Source organism: Aythya ferina (genome assembly GCF_964211825.1).
Source record: "Aythya ferina genome assembly, chromosome: 21".
Lineage (NCBI taxonomy): Eukaryota > Metazoa > Chordata > Aves > Anseriformes > Anatidae > Aythya > Aythya ferina.
In genome coordinates, this window is record NC_140319.1 from 4,008,312 (window position 1) to 4,025,957 (window position 17,646).

At 45.1% G+C, this 17,646-nt stretch overlaps 1 protein-coding gene across 2 annotated transcripts in view; it reads right to left on the bottom strand.

Annotated features, from left to right (window-relative positions):
• Positions 1 to 4,269: 4,269 nt before the first annotated feature.
• The window catches only part of PEX14 (peroxisomal biogenesis factor 14), a 77,806-nt gene continuing 64,429 nt past the window's right edge, over positions 4,270 to 17,646 (bottom strand). For both annotated transcript variants that reach the window (XM_084494894.1, XM_084494895.1), the window contains 5 exons: positions 15,706 to 15,791; positions 13,200 to 13,302; positions 11,855 to 11,952; positions 8,550 to 8,641; positions 4,270 to 6,108 (listed from right to left, as the gene is read on the bottom strand). In XM_084494894.1, coding sequence (XP_084351020.1) covers positions 5,643 to 6,108; positions 8,550 to 8,641; positions 11,855 to 11,952; positions 13,200 to 13,302; positions 15,706 to 15,791 — 845 coding nt within the window. In that variant the 3' untranslated portion in view covers positions 4,270 to 5,642. The remainder of the gene's footprint in view (positions 6,109 to 8,549; positions 8,642 to 11,854; positions 11,953 to 13,199; positions 13,303 to 15,705; positions 15,792 to 17,646) is intronic.

The window sequence follows — 17,646 nt, forward strand, 5'->3', positions numbered from 1 at the left end:
GACAAGCGAGCTGGCAAAGTGACAGACGTGAAAAGAAAAATAGGCAACAAATGCACCAGCTGTACTCGTCGATGCTCTGAATCAGCCCTACCCAGCAATCACCTCCTCGCTCGGGAGACACAGTCCTAGAGAGAAGCAAGTATTTTATCTGAAACCAAAAAATGCAACATCAACTTCCCCCCCCAGCCCCTCTTCGGGCATGTTCTTGCAGCTAGCATCACGAAAGATCTCTCATCATTTGCACAAATACAGAAGAAAAAAAAAAAAAAAAAAAAAAAGGTTAAATCCTTCAGCAGATGCAGAAAAGAGGGACTTAAGAGGGACTTGGGGGGGGAACAAGGGCATTCTTCTAAGATGCTCCATACTGTAAGTAACCCCTGAGCAGTCCTTGCAAAGCATTTGGGGAGATTTTTAGTCTGAAAGACACTTTACAAAAATAAATTGTAATTGAGTTTAATAATCTTCCCCTTTCCAGAAAGGGCCTGACAGATGCTGCCTAGTGCTCACTTCTGCCCCATTTCAAATATTTTTACCTTATTAGGATGAAATATATTATTTTTCTAATGAAAGGAGCTTTTTTTTTTTTTTTTTTTTTCCAAAGAGCCGGTTTTCCCTTCGTCCAGCTGGTGCCTTTATTAGGTTAGTGCTTGCTCCCTTTTGGGGATGGGATTGTTTTTTTCCCTGAGCTGTGAGAGACCATGCCAGCCCCTCGATCTACAAGTGCGCAGCTCAGAGCTTCTGCTGCACAGCAAGGGAAGGACTTGGGCCCTGCCCTCCATCCTCCCTCTTCCCTGCTACCCTAGATTCACCTTAGCTACACTTGCACTATTTTATTTTATTTTATTTTTTGACAGCGTAGGCTGTGGTAAGGGCCAGCCTCCCATCAGCATACCAGGTGGACACAGCTCAAGGGTGACCACAAAGGCTGGCTCCCGATGAAGCAGCACGGGCTGGGAGACAGGAGGATGAAAGGGAAAATGAAGGAAGCTGGACACTCTCCTGCGCCCTCAGGTAAATCATTTCCTCCGTTTCACCTGCCAGCAGTATTTATTTACGTTTCCTATCTCTGGAGGCCAAGCCCCTCTCTTGGTTTGCACTAGCAGCGGGACAGAGCCCGAGTCCAGGCTGGAAGACTCACCTTGAGCTTTTGGTATGCTGGCTCACCACCACATGCAGTTTGTGCTGCACAAAAGACTCCACCACATGGAAGGGACCTTCCAAAGCCCCCTGTCACCAAAGCCTTGGGAAACACTTCACTTGCTCCACAGCCTGCTGGGTGTGAAGGCTCTGGCCAGGCATGGAGACCCCGACCTGAACACAGCAGGGCTGCACCAAAAAGCAACCCTGGCCCTGCTGTCCCGCCTTGGTTTCCCCCAAGCATCACAGTGCCACACCAAAGGGCAGGCAGCCCCTGTTTCTGTAGAAGGCACTGCAAATGTGAGCACCAGGGCGGACACAGACTGGGTTTTGTCTCATGTCTCTGCCCAGCCAGCAGCCCAGCACGTTGCCTCCTACCAGCACGCACTGGGGGAGCTGGGGAGCCCTGCCAGCAAACCCCACCGCAGGGTGAGGTGCCCACTGGAAATGCAGCCAGTTCCCCCAGTCTACCGAGGACAAAACCAAGAGAGAACAGAGTTATTAAAAAGCACTTACTTGCCAGAACCAGCCGAGTCGCAACGTGCAAAGGCCAGGTCTAAAATGTCTGCCTCGAAGCTGGGGCAGCACAGACTGCTCAGGACAGGGGAGCAGCTCCTCTCCCGCAGCTGTGCAGCCCTGGCCATCAGCAGCTGGGGACATTGGGTACAGCTGGGCAGTGTGCTGCAGGGCACAGCTGGTAACGGGCTGGGGCTCTGGTGTGAGCTGCAGGACCTGGCATGAAGCCTGGCCCCCAAAGTTTGCTTTTTCTTGTCGCAACTCAGCATTCACCAGTCAGTACTTTTTGTCGTTGCATGGGGAAACTGAGGCACGCTACAAGTAAAAGGTTCTGCAAAGTGTCATGCAGCAAATTAGCAAGAGCATGAGGGACCCTGCAATCCACCTCCTTTCTGATCCCAAACACTGTTAGGGAACACCCTGGCCACGCAAAAGGCAATAGAAAATTGTTCCTGCTTCTGACAAAGGTGCACATAGAGCTGATTTGTCACATCCAGGGGTGAGGAAGGTTGGACAAAGACGATCAGGAGACATGTCTCTTTTAATCCTTTCACACTTTGTCACATTTTTTTGAGTTCCCCGTGTTTCTCTTGGAGCTATTGAAAAGGGAGCTTTTATATCCTTAAATTACTGGAAAGCACCAGCCTGACGTTAATTCCTCTAGGGGAGAGCACAGGCTCACAGGGTTTCACTGGAACGTGCCCAAATGACACTGTTTAGAGGGAGCTCCCTTCACCCATTTTCTACCCTGTACCAAGAACCTACAGAAACCATGCTGCGAACCCACTGAACTCACCAACCTGAGTGTTGTCTTCTTCTCTGCCAAAGCCCAGGCTGGTTACACTAAAATACAGTCCTTGAATTATGCAGCTGGTGAGTGACTGCCTGCCGGTGCTGTCTGTCTTGTTCTGCAGAAAAAGAGTTCGCTACCTGGTCACCTTTAGTTAACGTGATGTGATCTCAGTGCCTACTAGCTAGTGAGCTAGACAGCAGCTGATACAAGAAGCTTGTTTCTAGCCAAAAAAAAAAGAAAAAATAATCACAAGTTAGCAGGCAGACTACGTGGTTCATTGGGACCAAAACACTTGCCCTGAAACTCCTGCTATGCTGGAAAGAAAGGCAAGAAATTAGAGGCTGAAGAATAACACTCATGATTCCCAAAAATACCTACTGGCAAGAAGGTCTGGCTTCTTCCAAATTCCCTCCTGGTGGGCTGGATCTCTTCAACGAAGTACGCAAGACCCCATCAGCAGCCAGAGGCCCAGAGTCAGAATTTTTGAGCAATGGGCTACGGGGGAGCTTTCTGTGATTCATATGGGGCTGGGGTAAGGAAAAAACGTGACCTATTCAGCTGGTAAAGGTTGCAAGGAGCAAAAGCTGAGGGAGGAAAAAGGGCAGTTGAGGAAAACTGCCTTTTACTCTGCACCAGAAATCTTAAGGTAAATTAATTGAACACTGGGAACATGAAGGAAAGGGGGGAAAAATGAACCCGCAGGGATGCTTGTACTGTAAACCTCGTAAGTCACTCTGCAAGGCACATACCTCAGCAACATATTTTCCACATTTCACCAACTGCTGTTGTCCAGGCACTTTCTATTTTCAAAACCTTCTATGTATATAAAATGTACACAGGCAGGACAACACTTTTTCATTACATCCCTGCGTTCAGTCGTGTTTTCTTCTCACAAGGATTCTTGGCATGGAGAAATGAAAAGTGCCATCCCTTAATAAAAGCCTGTCCTTTTAAACACTTTCAAATTTGCCCTGTTTTAGCTAAACGTGACGTTCTTTGTGAACGTTAAACAGCGGAGAGAGAGACGGAGAGGGAGCGGGAGACACACACACACACTCACTCACTCCTGGGGAAGATATTCGTCCATTTAAGGAATGAGAAATCATCACATTCAGCAGCAGGTCTAAATACAGTAATATGAAGGTCCCTTACACTCCCCCTGAGCAGGAAAATGTCACTCTGTACCAGACACCCAAATACTCAGGATTCAAGTAAATCCCTCATTTTTAAGGAGGGAGCCAAACACTTCTGTTGAGCAACGACGGGGCTGCAGTAGCGAGGAGCTGCTGTACACCACTTCTCTCAATGGCTTCTGTGCCGACATGGCAGGGTTAGAGACCAGTCATGGGACCCGGCACAGCATTCCCTGCCCGCAGATAAGCCTCGGGGCCATGGGATATCTCACACGCTGCCTTCAGCACCTCCTGCTGCCAGGGTGGAAGGGAGCGCTGCGCCGCATTCTGCACCCTGCAGAGCCTCCTGCTGGGAGGACGGGGACCAGAGGAGCTGCGTTTTACTCACCAGTGATCCATCCATCATCTCGCCCTCTGCAACAACGGAGGCAACCTAGAATTACGGTGGTGTTGGAGCTATTTGTGCTGTACTTTATAATGCACTTCCACCATTCTCTACACTGCCTCCTGCTGACATAACCTAGGACTGGAGCAGCTAGAAAGCAAGCCAACCACAAACATCCATCAGAAAACATTTTATACGGACTGAATTTCTGTAACCTCCCCTTTTCCCTCCCTTTACCACCCTGCACAAATTATTTCTCCATATTTCTCCCCTCAAAAAAGAGCCACAGTAATCCAGTAACAGCCTGGTGTTAAATAGTGGTAACTCATATTTATTACAATTATATACAATCGTATTTTATATTTGGAATCTATACATGATCACACAGACGAGCACGCTTGCTTGGTGAGGACAGTGAGACTCAGTTGTTACAAGAATTGCTCCGCTAAGAGGCTCTGATGCAGTGAATAATATAATTGGACACCACCATTTTAACAGCTGAGAACACAATGCTGCAAATGAGAGGTTTTAAAGTTCACTGTTTTAATTTGTATATAGCCCCAATGGGGCAAAAAAAAAGGCTGGACTGGGCAAGAAGGGCCAGCGGTGTACCTCAGAGCTGGAATTGTTTTCTCTTCTGTAAAGACTGCCTTGCTGAAGCAGGTGCCTGTCACTGGGTAGGTGCAGGTCTCAACTGATCATTTAATACGGGTTTTCTCCTCATTTAGGGAGAAAAACAAGCTAAGAACCATTGCAACAATTCAAAATTAACCAATTATTTCAGCATCTGATATCATCTCGTTCAGGGCAGCTATAAATAAAATGTAAGATGTCAAAAACTGATGCGAGCTCCTTCTCTTTGGAGGAAGAAGTGTAGTAATTGGGATGAGTGGGGTCATCTTTTAAAGCCTTCTTTTACTGGGGAGCAATCAGTAACAAAGCCACCTGTTCTCATGCATTTTACTGTGGCCATGAAACCTGGACTTGGTCCCAAGCAAGAGGCCAGTTTGAAGAGTGGAAGGGAGTGTGTGGGGTGGAAATAGTGTTCTTTGGACCCCACAAGAAATTTAGTGTTTTCAAATGCTAGGTAGTTTCAGGAAATTGAGACTTGACGTAAGGCTTGGAAGAAGGTGGCTGAGACTGAGATCTGGTGAGGAATTCAGGATTAAACCGTTCTTTTTTGGTGACAGAATACCAATTAGTTTGAGAAATAAATCAGGTACTTGGGGAAACTGAGAATTGCCTAGGGGATTATGTGGGGATTAAAGACTTGTGAAATCAAAGAGCTCAGCACAGGAAAGTTTCTGAAACTGAATGGAAGGACTCTAGGATGCAGCAAAGAGGCTGACCACTTCAGGAGAGATGCTGAGAGTTTTAGTAAGGGGACTTATGTAGTTGTGGGGCATGGTAAGGCGACTGGTCTTCCAGCCTAGGCAGTGACCCCAGCTCATGGGGAGAAGGTAGGTCTGGGAGGGGAGAAGAAGCCACTGCAACGCTGCACAGCCTTGTGGTGAAACAGGGCCCACCTTATTCACCGGGCAATCATGACCCTACTCAAGGTCAATCATGGAAGAATCACTGGAAGGGATGGTGGCACTCCACAAAATGGGAGAGGCACCGGGGACAGTGCAGGAGGCTAGGGAAGATGTACAGCAGCATCAGCAAAAGCCAGGGTGCTTTAGTCAATCTCGTTCTCATTGCTGGCCCCCTCAGGTCTTCGTAGCTTTTCCACTTGCTCATTAATCTGCCCATCCCCTCCTCTCCGGTCCTCAGTCTGGACACCCAGACATTCCTCCTCATCCACGTGGCTCACATCATCATCCTCATCATCCTCTTCCTCCTCCTCATTCCTTTTGTTTTCCCTTTTCTCCTCCTCGCCTTGCACCTCCATCCGCACTTGGCTCTTGACATCGATCACCGCCTTGTTGCCTTCCTCAGCGCTCAGCAGATGGCAGCTGACCTTGGAACCCTCCGGGCTGTGGTTCTCCTTGACCGGTGAGGAGGTGGTGGACTCGTTGCTGACGGGTGAGATGTCGCTGCTGCTGTTGTGGTTGGCAACAGCAGGGTTGGAGGGCGAGCTTGGCTTCACTGGGATCTGCCATGACGGGATCTTAGGAGCCGAAGGGGAGGGAGGGAATTGCCTCCTTGGGGGAGAGAAAGGGAGGAAGAAAAGGAGAGAAAGGGGCTTTTATTAAAAACACCGAGGGGTTATCATTGGAGAGAATGGTATTTGTAATGGGGAAATCACGTAAAGCAGGACTGAAACTTCAAGTCTCCTTTGTCACAAGTGAACAAGAACAAGGCCACTTCTTCAGGCAGAAGCTCAAAGTGTTTTACCCAGTAATTGAGGCTACACACCAGTAATCTGAAGTACTAAAATGATCTGGTTCGGCCAATTTCACAGAGTAAGTTAGCACTCAGGAATGCTGCCTCTGGAAAGACATGAGTGTCCCTTTTAAAACAATCACTAATTAATTGGTAAGGAAAATTCCCACTGGAGCAAGAAGTCAGAGACATCAGCTCCTGGTACCTGAGCCAAGAAATTTCACCACCTGGCTCTTGCCTCCACTGTGATACACAGCTATTGCACGCTGGCTCATTACAATCCAGAGCCTATCTCCTAGTCCCAGCATGCACTTTACATGTTTGGGCCAGATCCTGGCTGTTGCAAACTGGTTCAGCTTCTCTGATTTGAATGAAGATGTACTGGCTTGCACCAGCTGAGAAGCTAGCTGCTCTGTCCTCAGCGAGTCCTCTCCAGGTGGGCTTTAAGGATTTGATAGTGCCAAGCTAATCCCAGCTCTGAAATGAGAATGTAAATACTAAACAGGACAAATGTAAGTGCAATGGGGAGCCCTGGTACCCTCAGAAAGTGATCCATAACGAAGAGTACAGCAAAAAGGCATGTCTGCTCTGGTACTCCCTATGTGTTCTTGCTTTTGTAACGTGGAAAGCAGGAGTATGAAGAGATATCAGATCCCCCTCTGAAAAGGATGATCTGTGACAGGGCGTTCTCATGCCACTCAGGTGAACTGGCAGTGCCATGGGCGAGAGCAGAGCAGACCAAAGCTGTCTGTTCTCCTACAGGGAGTCCTTGAACACAACAGGGTCCATTTCCACAGACTGACCTAGGAACAGCAGTTGCGCTCACCTTCCTCTTCCCATTGCCACCAGTAGTCACGGAAGAACTCTGCTGATCTAACCTCCATCTCCTGTGAGTGCAATAAGCTAATGCCTGCATTATTCAAACCAGTATCATAAATGCAATCAGCAAATTCAGTCTGGAGACTTTCTTGGCTCCAGTGTTGCTGCTGCCTCCTCGCTGCAGAAACATTAGCCTTTTTGTTAAAAAACCCACAGCAAAGTTTGCTTTCCCTAAAGCACCTACACCCCAGTTGCATAAAAGTGATTTTTCCCTAATGGCAGATAGCCCTCACCCTTGCCCATTCTGGAAAGCCACTTCTCCTCTGCTGGTGGCCATCAGTAGACGGCAGAAAGACCTTGTGCCAAATGTATAAATCGAAGAGGGAACCCTCCTTGATAGACAGACCAAGGGACAGGTAAGCCTCTTTGCTTCCTATTCATCCAGCCTGACAAGCAGAGGCCTAAGAAAGAAGACCGGGTCTGTAATCTCTGGGCAACCTTCCTGTTGCTGAAGAGATGTCATTAACTAGTGCTCTCTCCCAGCAGTGGTGCCACTGTGACCCAACTTAACAGACAGTAACTTAGTATGTGTCCCCAGTCCTCTACAGCTTTCTGCTGTGACTGCTGGTGGGAACAGGACGTGTGGCAAGAATTTAAAAGACTATTAAAGCCAATACACTCTTCAGACTTCTGAAAAGCATTCTTGCTGAGATTCAGAGTATGACTAGTCCAATCAGAGATCGGTCTTTGAAGTCCATCTCTGAGGAAAAAGATGATTTGAGAAGACTTGGTTACATGTGGAAGGAGGTTAAGGGAGTCATATCGGAGTGAAAGGATCAAAAACTGAAAGGCTTAATAAACTCTTAAGTACTGGTTTTAGAAAACAAAGGATTTCCTCAAAAACTGAGATCCTTAGGACTGTCCCACAGGCTGAGATTTCTATCACCTCATTTCAGACTTGTGCAGTGTAAGATATCTACGTCTGAGCTAGCCAATGGAGAGAAAAAGGCTCTGCTAAAGTGCAATTTATCCTGGTTGTGCCCTAACCATGAATGGGGCAGAGGAACGGTATCCACCAGTGGTTCTCTCTCCATAACAGAATGGAGGAGGGCAGCTCACGTGTAGCCAACACCACAAACTAGGTGAGAGGCATCCTCCCTGTGGTGAAAGGCAGAGAATTCCTCTATTGCAAACAAAAGGGAAAAATCTTATTAATTATTAATTGCCCAAAGCGCTCTGTGATTTAAGGCAAATTTGAAAAACATTCTGAGACCTGCAAATAGAAAGTGTAGCAGAGTGCAAAGTGGTATTATTAAAATAGCAATAACAGGATATAGAGCTAGTTCCTGTTGGAAATGTCTTTCCTCTCTATGACTAAGAGAATCCCAGAAAGCAACCCTTCCCCACACAACCATCTTCCATCAACATATTCTGTCCATACCGGTTCAGGAGGAGTCCTTTTAACGAGTAGATCTCAGATTTCAGTTCATTAATATTCTGTGACTCCAGAATCCAGTTGGTGGAAGTTGTTGCCTATAACATGGAAAAGAAGGTGTAAAGATCATGAACTGGGAGATAGCTCACAAATGTCAATTTTTCTATCTCATCTTACCTCTCCTCCCATCTGGGAATCTCAAGCTGGGGCTAACATACATAAGCTCTATCACTTAAAATCTCAGATCTGAGCAAACCAACTTCCACAATGAAGGCGGACCTGGATGGATCCCCACAATAACCAGAAATAAAAATTGTTTCAAGGTGCTCAGACGATTCAAATATTTGCTTTCAGGTTAGAGGACTAATTAATCTTGTTTCCAACAACCATTGCTAAAGCATCTCAAGGGGACCTTTCTTTTTCCTTTAGAAAGCAGCCAGCACTTGTGAGAATTCAGACAAAGCAAGCTCTGCACAGCATGTTTTCCTCCAGTATGTCAAACAGAGAAGAATACACAAAGACATAAACCAAATTATTTGCCATTGACCTATGGAATGATTTTTAGATAAGAACTAGGATCCTGAAAGGCAGTGGGAGTTGCACTGAATCAGGTCCTTTACTCTCTTCTGTGCCTGCAATTAGCTGAGGCAACAGATACAAATATTAGCAACTCAAATAGCAGCAACTGGTTTAAAACCACTCGCTCATTTCTCCTAAATCATGAAATTAAGTCGACTATCTGCGTTCTCTGGTGTTTAGAGGTGGACTGATAAAGTGATGCTTGAAAGCTCCAAAAACTTTCCCCACTAGATCTGAACAATTAGAACTATGCTTGAGTTACCAGATTGTATCTCCAGGAAGCAGCTGGACTAGGCACTGTCTCTCGGATATTTCAAAGCAATGAATGCAATTTGGTGGGGAAAGATAAGTAACTCTTGGAAGCCTGGTACAGCTGCTGTCAGCACTGCATCAGAATTGCTATGGGATATCAGGCAGAAATTAGAGTAAGGTAACAACTGAAGAGAACATGCTGCAGATAATACTTTTGGCAATTTTTCTTTTAACCCTTCTGGGAACTTGAGAAATGGGAGCAGCACTCTGAAAGAGAGATCATGGTATGGTTACCCCATCCTACCACTGCAGCAGCTCCTGTAGCAATGGGCTGAGTGTGGGACCAAAAAACACTCACATCTAGCACTTCCCATAGTAATTTCTGCTACAAGCCGTTACAAATGAATCCATTCACGAGCATCTCTCCAGAGATACTCTTAGTAAATTCCCCGATGAAGGAAGCCAGGACTGGAATAACAAAAAACTCCTCCTTGCCAGCTCCTCCTAGACGTAGCCAGGATTGGTTGCTCCTACTCACTCCTCAACCAGACTTCAGCTAGTGCTGAACAGCCCTGAACACCTTCACAGCCAGCACTCCTCACAGTGACTTCTGGGCTGTGAACCCAGTGAGCTGGGAGAGGCTCAGCCTGTAGTAGCTGTGATATACACAGATGCGTTCCCCTGGGATTCACACTCCCAGCCCTCAGACAGCAAGAATCCAGGAGCCACTGTTCTGGCTCTCCAAGACCTTGAAAGCTACAGCAGCACATTAACAAGGGAGTGATTTCCACTCACTGGCCTGCAAAGGACTCAAATTTCCAAAACACATATGGTGCCAGATGCCTAGGATTTAGAAATAAAATCTGACATCTGGGGCTTTTTAGCCAGTCTCTTTAAAAAACAGTTGTAGAAAATTCAAGCCTTGAATTTTTATGTACGTTTTTTAATTACTTAAAGTCCCTCTTTTTAATTTTTTACAGCATGCCAGTAGGAGTTTGAAAAGCAGATATAAAAACTTACATTACAGCTGAGAAAACACAGCTTTTATTCTTTGGTTTGTGGGGTTGCCCAAGTTTTTCTTTGTACACATGAGGTTTAGATATCATAACAATGTGTGCTACCATTTCAGTGCAGGGGGTGGAGAGGGGGGAGGAAAAACTTTAAGACTCTCTAAACCACCAAGACTCTTATGCCCTTTTCCCTTCTTAAAGCTCAACATGTGGCCTTAATCTTAACACTTACGACCTGAAAACAGTTTTCCAATTTCCGGACTGGCTCCAGGCCACCGACAGGCCACAGTTCCCAAGGAAAATTGAAGTGGAGTGTTGTGACCATAAACTGGCTTTCATGGTTGGGTTTACAGCTGTGCCACTGAGGGATTCCTACTGTACAGTGTGCACACCACAGAGTCAGCTGTGGCCCACCAGTTACACACCATCAAAGGGTTTCTATGAGATTGAAGTATAGGTATGGGGAGAAGACAACCTCTCATGCTGCAGGTAGATCACAAGGCATGTGTAAGGGATTTAACAGTAGAAAGAAAATTCTCTCCCTGTACTAAGAGTACTGAAAGATGTCTGGAACCTGAATAATTCCAAATTTGTGAGTGAAAGGAAGACATCATCTCTTTGTGACTGGTTCAAATCCATCCCGTCCCACATCTAACTAACACCTACTGACTGACAGAATGCTTAGCTGCCAAGTACTTCAGAGACAAAAAGTGCTAAGTCTCACTGCCAGAAAGAAAAACAAGGTTGATTAAAAGTTGAAACACAGGTACCTGAAAACACAGGTAACTACACAAACCAGCCAACACTGCTGGTTTTATTGACAAGTTCCAGACAGAAATCAAGGGAAATGGGCCACTGTGAGCACCTAATGTGATTGTGATGGGGCCACCTAGTACACTGAGATAGCCAAAATTCTTGAAACAGGCAACCAAATAGTACGAATGTTCAGCCATTACCTGTTCTGGATCTGAACAAGTGACTTACATACAGTATTTCAACTGTATGCTTAGCTGAACAGGAGTTAAGCCATTGTTTTGAATCAAAATACAAAAGTACAGGAGATATATAAACATGTAAAATTACATATTTTCAGAAAGAAAAAAAATGCACATCTGGCCTTTACACCTCTTTTGGTCACTGGACTAACAGGACAATTATTTCATTTCAATTGCATCTCAGAAGTTACAGAGCTGAGAACAGGTCTAAGGCCTCAGACAGAAATGCTGCACGCAAAGCCATATAATAAAGCCCTCTTAGAAGTCAGATATATCACTGGGTACCCAATTAATATCCAGTGCTTTAAACAGCCAGCCTATGGAAATGTCAAATGCAGAGAAACTGGTGGGGGATATGACAGAGATAAAGGCTGGACTGTGAACCTAATAAAGTCGTTTTCATGTGGACACAAAGGAAGACACGCATCTTCTACAGATGGTGATGTTCTGAAGGTGAGGAGCTGAAGGCTGATACCTTAGAAGCAGCCAGTTCTTGGGTGAGCTCCTGGATTTTCTGTTGTTGCTGGATTAGCGATTCCTGGACAGCTGCTAAAGTCTTCTGTAACTGAGTCACTGTGAGGGAAAAAGCAGGAGAGTGTTAAACTGAGATACATGCACACACGTCCTTTCTGCTGTCTAGCTACAAAGATGCCTCTATTCCTACTATATCTAATTTATCTACGCCCGCCTGCTCGCTTTAATCCATATGATTTATCTGCACTACGGGTAATCTACCTGCACTGCATCTAACCTCCAGTATTTCTAGTTTATCTTTCCATTGTATAGATGTCTATAGAGCACAGTATATCCGTCCAAAACCTCTCCCTTCTAATTATATTGGTTTATGATTTGTACATCTCCCTGAACTTATACAATGTTTGTATCATTTATCTACCTTGGGCCTCACACAGGCAAACTCTGGGGCTAGCTCCAACCTGGAAAGAGGCTGGTCTCAGGGCTGACCTTAGGGTATCATGAGAAATGAAAGATGCTTGTCTTCTTGCCCTCCACTAAAAAGTGTAATTAGCAGCCTCCTGCCCTGAACTCACCAGCTCCTTCACCTCCAACACGTTTACAAACACTGCTGAAAATCACGCTTTTTTCCATCCCACCATATACTTTGTGTATTTTCTCTTGTATTTCGAGAGAAAACCAAGTATTTCCCTCCTCCACCCCAGCAAACACTGGAGATCAACTGTTGGACTCCAATTCCTGCTGCAGGAGAACTTTTTCTACTTTGGTACTTTATCCAAAGCTTCCAGGCAGTAAACAAGCTGATAAAATAAAATAAAATTAAAAGCTCTATTGGTGTGACAGGTAACAGCTAATCCAGACCATCATTAGGGCATCGGGTAATGAACAAGCACCCTATAGAGTCAATAACAGAGAAGGTGGCTAAGGTCAGGGAGGCACAGTAATTACAGACTTTCCTGACCCTGCCTTGGATTTTCAGGTGGAAGGTGGGGGGAAAACACCACAAAAAAGCCCCTGAAAACATCAGAGAAGCAGAAATTAAAAATGAACTTTACAGCCCTCCGAAAGGCTGTCATTTTATTCCCCTTATTAATATTCTGAGGTTGGGAGCCTTTCCGTAAAAACATAATTAATTGAGGCCGCGCCGACAGTAAACAAGCAATTTCAAATTAAACCGAAATGACGGCGGCTTCATTTGCAAATGTGAACAGATTCTCAGAGCAGATAAATGAAGTCACCACATAAAGTGGAGATGGAGGGAAAGAAGAGGGTGGGGGTCTTGGCAGAATGGAGGATGCAGGGAGAAGGGCTTTGAGGGGTGAATTGATGGAGTCATTAATCTTTACCTGTCTGTGTCACACTGCCACTCATCTCGGCAATGTTTGACTCAATCCTCTGAAGTTGTTTCCTATCTTCTTTGCCTCCCATGATGAGAGGGAGCAGGTATTTCTGCATGGAGGACATAAACTTTTTTTTACAAAACAGGGATATGCAAAGCGGTCTCTCTAATCTTCCTCAAAGTCCACCACCCAAACCCCATCTTTATCACAGAGCCATAGATTATTTATCCACAAACCTGGCTGAGAAAAAAAAATCTTCCTAAATTAGGTATTAAAAGAAGCTGCTGAAGAGAAGATGCAAGACCTGTGGGTATATTTTTGGGGGTGCTGAAAAACAGTTCCTGACTCTGTTTAAGGTTTCCTGGGACAGCTCTCACTCCAGTGAAACATAGATGACATATAGATGTCAGATTTCAGATTTCCTGTTCTCAAATGTGAACACACTGATGTTGAACAATATTTTGAGCTCCATCAACAAGATAAGAAATGCAGAAGTTGGGGGAAGAGGGGAAAGGCCCTGAAAAGGACAGAGGGAGCATAAGAGAGGGAATGAGAGTTGTAAAATCTTGTGAACCCTGGTGTTAGGAGGGTTAGAGTTGCGGAGGGAAAATCAGAGATCTAGAGAAAGAGGAATCTGTAGAAAAAGGAAATGGAGCAGAGGTAGTATGAAAGAACTATGTTAAGAGAGTAAAAGAAAGGGAGAAGCTACTACAGGAAGCAAGGCAGCTCCCTGACCCTGTACACAGCCATGAAATCTACATTATTCTGCCCCTGCAGAGGCTTGTCTTCATCTATTAGGCCCCAACTGTCCCCTAACAGCCATAGATCCTTCTGCAGCACTGCGCACAGGAATTGTTTATGCACTCTAAGATGAACACATCCAAGTGCAACATGGCAGGTGAAGAAGAGTGAGAGAAGGATGGTCTAGGATGTGGAAACAACTCTGATAGTGCCTATCAATTCTTCATCCTGGCTTTTGCTGCATGTACACACACTGTCGGGGCATACATACAGAACCGTTTCTGAGACAGAGCTGATTATCCAAACTGACATGTGTGGGACAGCTCTCTTTTACACTTAATAGCATTGGTTTAAGATTTCACTGTCGCTGTACACAGCTCTTACCCTCACAAAGCATATGTATGCACATATGTTTACACTCAGACATTCTGAAAACCAAATAGCTTTTGATGACTTTCATAAGCAGTTCTCTTTTAGTCCTCACAGAACACACATGGACAACTAAGTCTTATCCTAGCATCCTATCTTTCATTTAGAAATCACTATTTGCAAACTCCCTCAAAATGCCACGGAGGGCAGAGGGAATTTATCAACTGTCTCCAGAGATTTCTTACTCCTATAAAAGAATATGGGTCTCTGTTAGGCACACAATATGTCTTACGAGGTTTGGATAGACAGCAGAGCAAGATCTGTAAACAAAGAATACAGCAGTAAGATGTATTAAGAGCATCAGTGACATTACACCAAAATTTTTATGTAAACCATCAATATGTGTTAGAGGTGTGTCATTCAGTAACAGCAATGTGTTAAGGTTTGCAAGGCCCAGCAGCTGTTGTCTCCACATCTCTCTGGACACTGATCAGCCTCACCATTCTTTGCAAGAATGAAAAGATCAGCAAGGTTGGCATCACTGCTTTCATATAAAAAACAAGGGGATAACATAACTTCAAAGGAGCCATCCTCTAAGTCGTGTAATTTTACTTGCATAGATGGAACAAGTTGCTGAATCTGGCCTCCCTCTCTTACCCTGAGACCCAGAAAATTAATGATAGAATGGAACAGGAAAAGTAGTTTTAGAAAAGAAGGTCAGCACTTGATTTGTAAAATAGATTTTACTACAAAAGGCAGTAGGATTATCTAATGTCACTTACCACAGTACTGGAAAGCAAATTTAGAGTGAAGAGAGTATGTTCAATCAGAGGAACATTGCTCAAGAAATAAGAAGAGGTACTGTCTCTACAGTACTCAAGCAAACACACGCTTGCTCTCCCTAGTTCTAAGCACACTGGAGTAGAACTGGGGGGATGCATGGTAGAGCTAGAAGTTAGCACCTTCTTTTCAGCCTTCTCATCAGTCAAAGACGACTCCTTGCTAATCTATGGTGCAGGATCAGCAGTGTACAAACCATTAGACTATGGCTGTGACAGTAATGTCTGATGGCCAATGCTGAGAAAATCCCTTTACTGATCTGTCCTCAGTTTGCCCAGTTTAAAAATTAAATGAATGAATCAAATCACATCCATGAATCAAATGACCTTGTTTCTGGCAGTTTGAGATCCACTCCTGAAAACTAGTTTTGTTTGCTTGCCATTTTTTGCCTCTGCATTTCCATGTGAAGTGTCTACATTTCTCACATACACCCATGGCAGTGTCAGTACAAGCTGAGATGCTTGACCAACTTGGAACCAATGTGATCATTTGGAAACAAGCAGAATAACATCGTTCTCTCAGAGTACAGAGTATGGTGTTGGAGTAGTGAAGGAGACATTACCTTGTACAGCTGGTGGAAGCCAAAGGCAATTCCTGCCATTATGATAGCCAAAGCCCCATAATCTCGCCATCTGGAGCCAGGTGGACCTAAAGGCCAAAATCAAGAAATAACCATAGTCAGAACTGCAGGTGATAACATTTTCAACTGATTTCCTGATATGCCCATTTTGTCAGAGAAAAAAAAGCAATGAATAATGCCATTTGTGTTTCTTAGCAGGCATAGATTTAATGAACAAGGGGCATTTGGATGCTGGTAGCACTTCAGGTACGGTGTACAGGCTCCTGTCCTTAGGACATCGAAACATCTGTCCAGACCAGCATCGATACTGGCCTTGCTCAAGGTGTCAAAGGGAGACAAATCACATCAGCAATTAATGAAGTTCCATCCAGCTGTTTTTCTCTACTCTTTCCTTACAGAAGGCACTCCACACTCCCCCCAGACAACTATGGTGTTGAGTGCTAGCTCAGGTTAACTCATTACTTGAATACCAATTACTCTTCATTATTGTAATTCTTTTAAATGGGGACAAAACCAGAGACTCAGAAGAGTGCAGGAAAAAGAAAGAGAGAAGCGTTTAGAGGAAAAAGAGAAATCTATCAGGGCAATAAATGGGTTTATGAAGGCTGTGTCAGCAATTACAGACTGTTTCAATAAGGAACGATCCAGTGTCTTTCAAGCCTGAATTACAAATAGGGACCAAAGCACATACAAACAGCAAAGAAAAAATATGCAATTAAATATCTACAGAGAGAGAGGTAAAGGAGAAGAGAAAGGATTGAGATATTTAACACACAATTCTGCACAGAAGCTTAGAGACTCAACAGAGCAGAGCAAAGATATGGCACGGGCTGCTCCTCCGAGCAGAATTAGAAGACACCTGTAGTTTTCCACCAGCTTTATCCTTTCACCTCCCTCGCAGTTCCCTTAGTGAATCTTGTACTACCCCCGGGTTTCTGTAATAATAATGGGGATGCAGAGTGATCTTTCCTGAAGTTCAGTGGCAGGATGTGGGCAGAAGTGATGAGGGGGAGGCTGGTGTGCAGTCTCCAACCAGACAGACCCAAATCTACATGGGACCTATGATGTCTAGGAAATGCATTCTGTTCTCCAAAGTTTTAACTCGGGTTTAACTGGCCGAAATGCCTGGAAGCTTGTCCTCTTTCCGCTTGGTTCACCAACTGTCAGTTTTCTTGTTGCAGAGGTCTCCTACAGGCATTTCATTGCAACAGTTATTCCTAATTCCAGCCCTCGGGCTCTACAGACAGACACTGACTCAAATATTGGCACCCCTAGCTTCTTGCTACATCTCAGGATACAGTTCTCAGATTATCTGCTGGCTAGAAATCCGAACAAATTAAAACAGCTCTGCCAGAACCCAGGAATAGTGTCACCAGCAGTATTTTGGGTTGCTGTGGTTGCAGCTTTGGAGCTTAGGCACATGATCAAATTATCATAACTTTTTAACTTAATGAGTTAAAACACGTCAGCTAAGCTGCAGTAACTGGCTGTGTACATGTCAGGATTGAAAATGATCCCTGGCTAGCCTTGCTGCAAACCCCAGTCCTCCACCCCACTTCCCCCTCCTTGCTCTGCTCCCACCTTCGTTTCTGGTACCCGAATTCTCCTGGACATCCAATTCTCTGCCTTGAGCTTCAAGGATCTTTCTGGGACACGGCAACTCATTCCAGGCTGAGCTGCCTATTGCAAAGGGTTAATTAATCTCAGAGGGTCGGTGGCTCCAGCTGTGGCCTGTCCATGGCAGTCTGTGGCTGTCCCTGACTGTCCCCAGCCACAACGACCTCTGAGCAGGATGGAGAGACACCTGTAGCACCCCGCCTGCTTTGCCCTTTCACCTCACTCATCTCTCCCTCCATTCCTCTAATGCTGGAGCTAAGAACATTTTATTGCCCCCTGGTTTTCATTATTAATGAAAAGGGACCA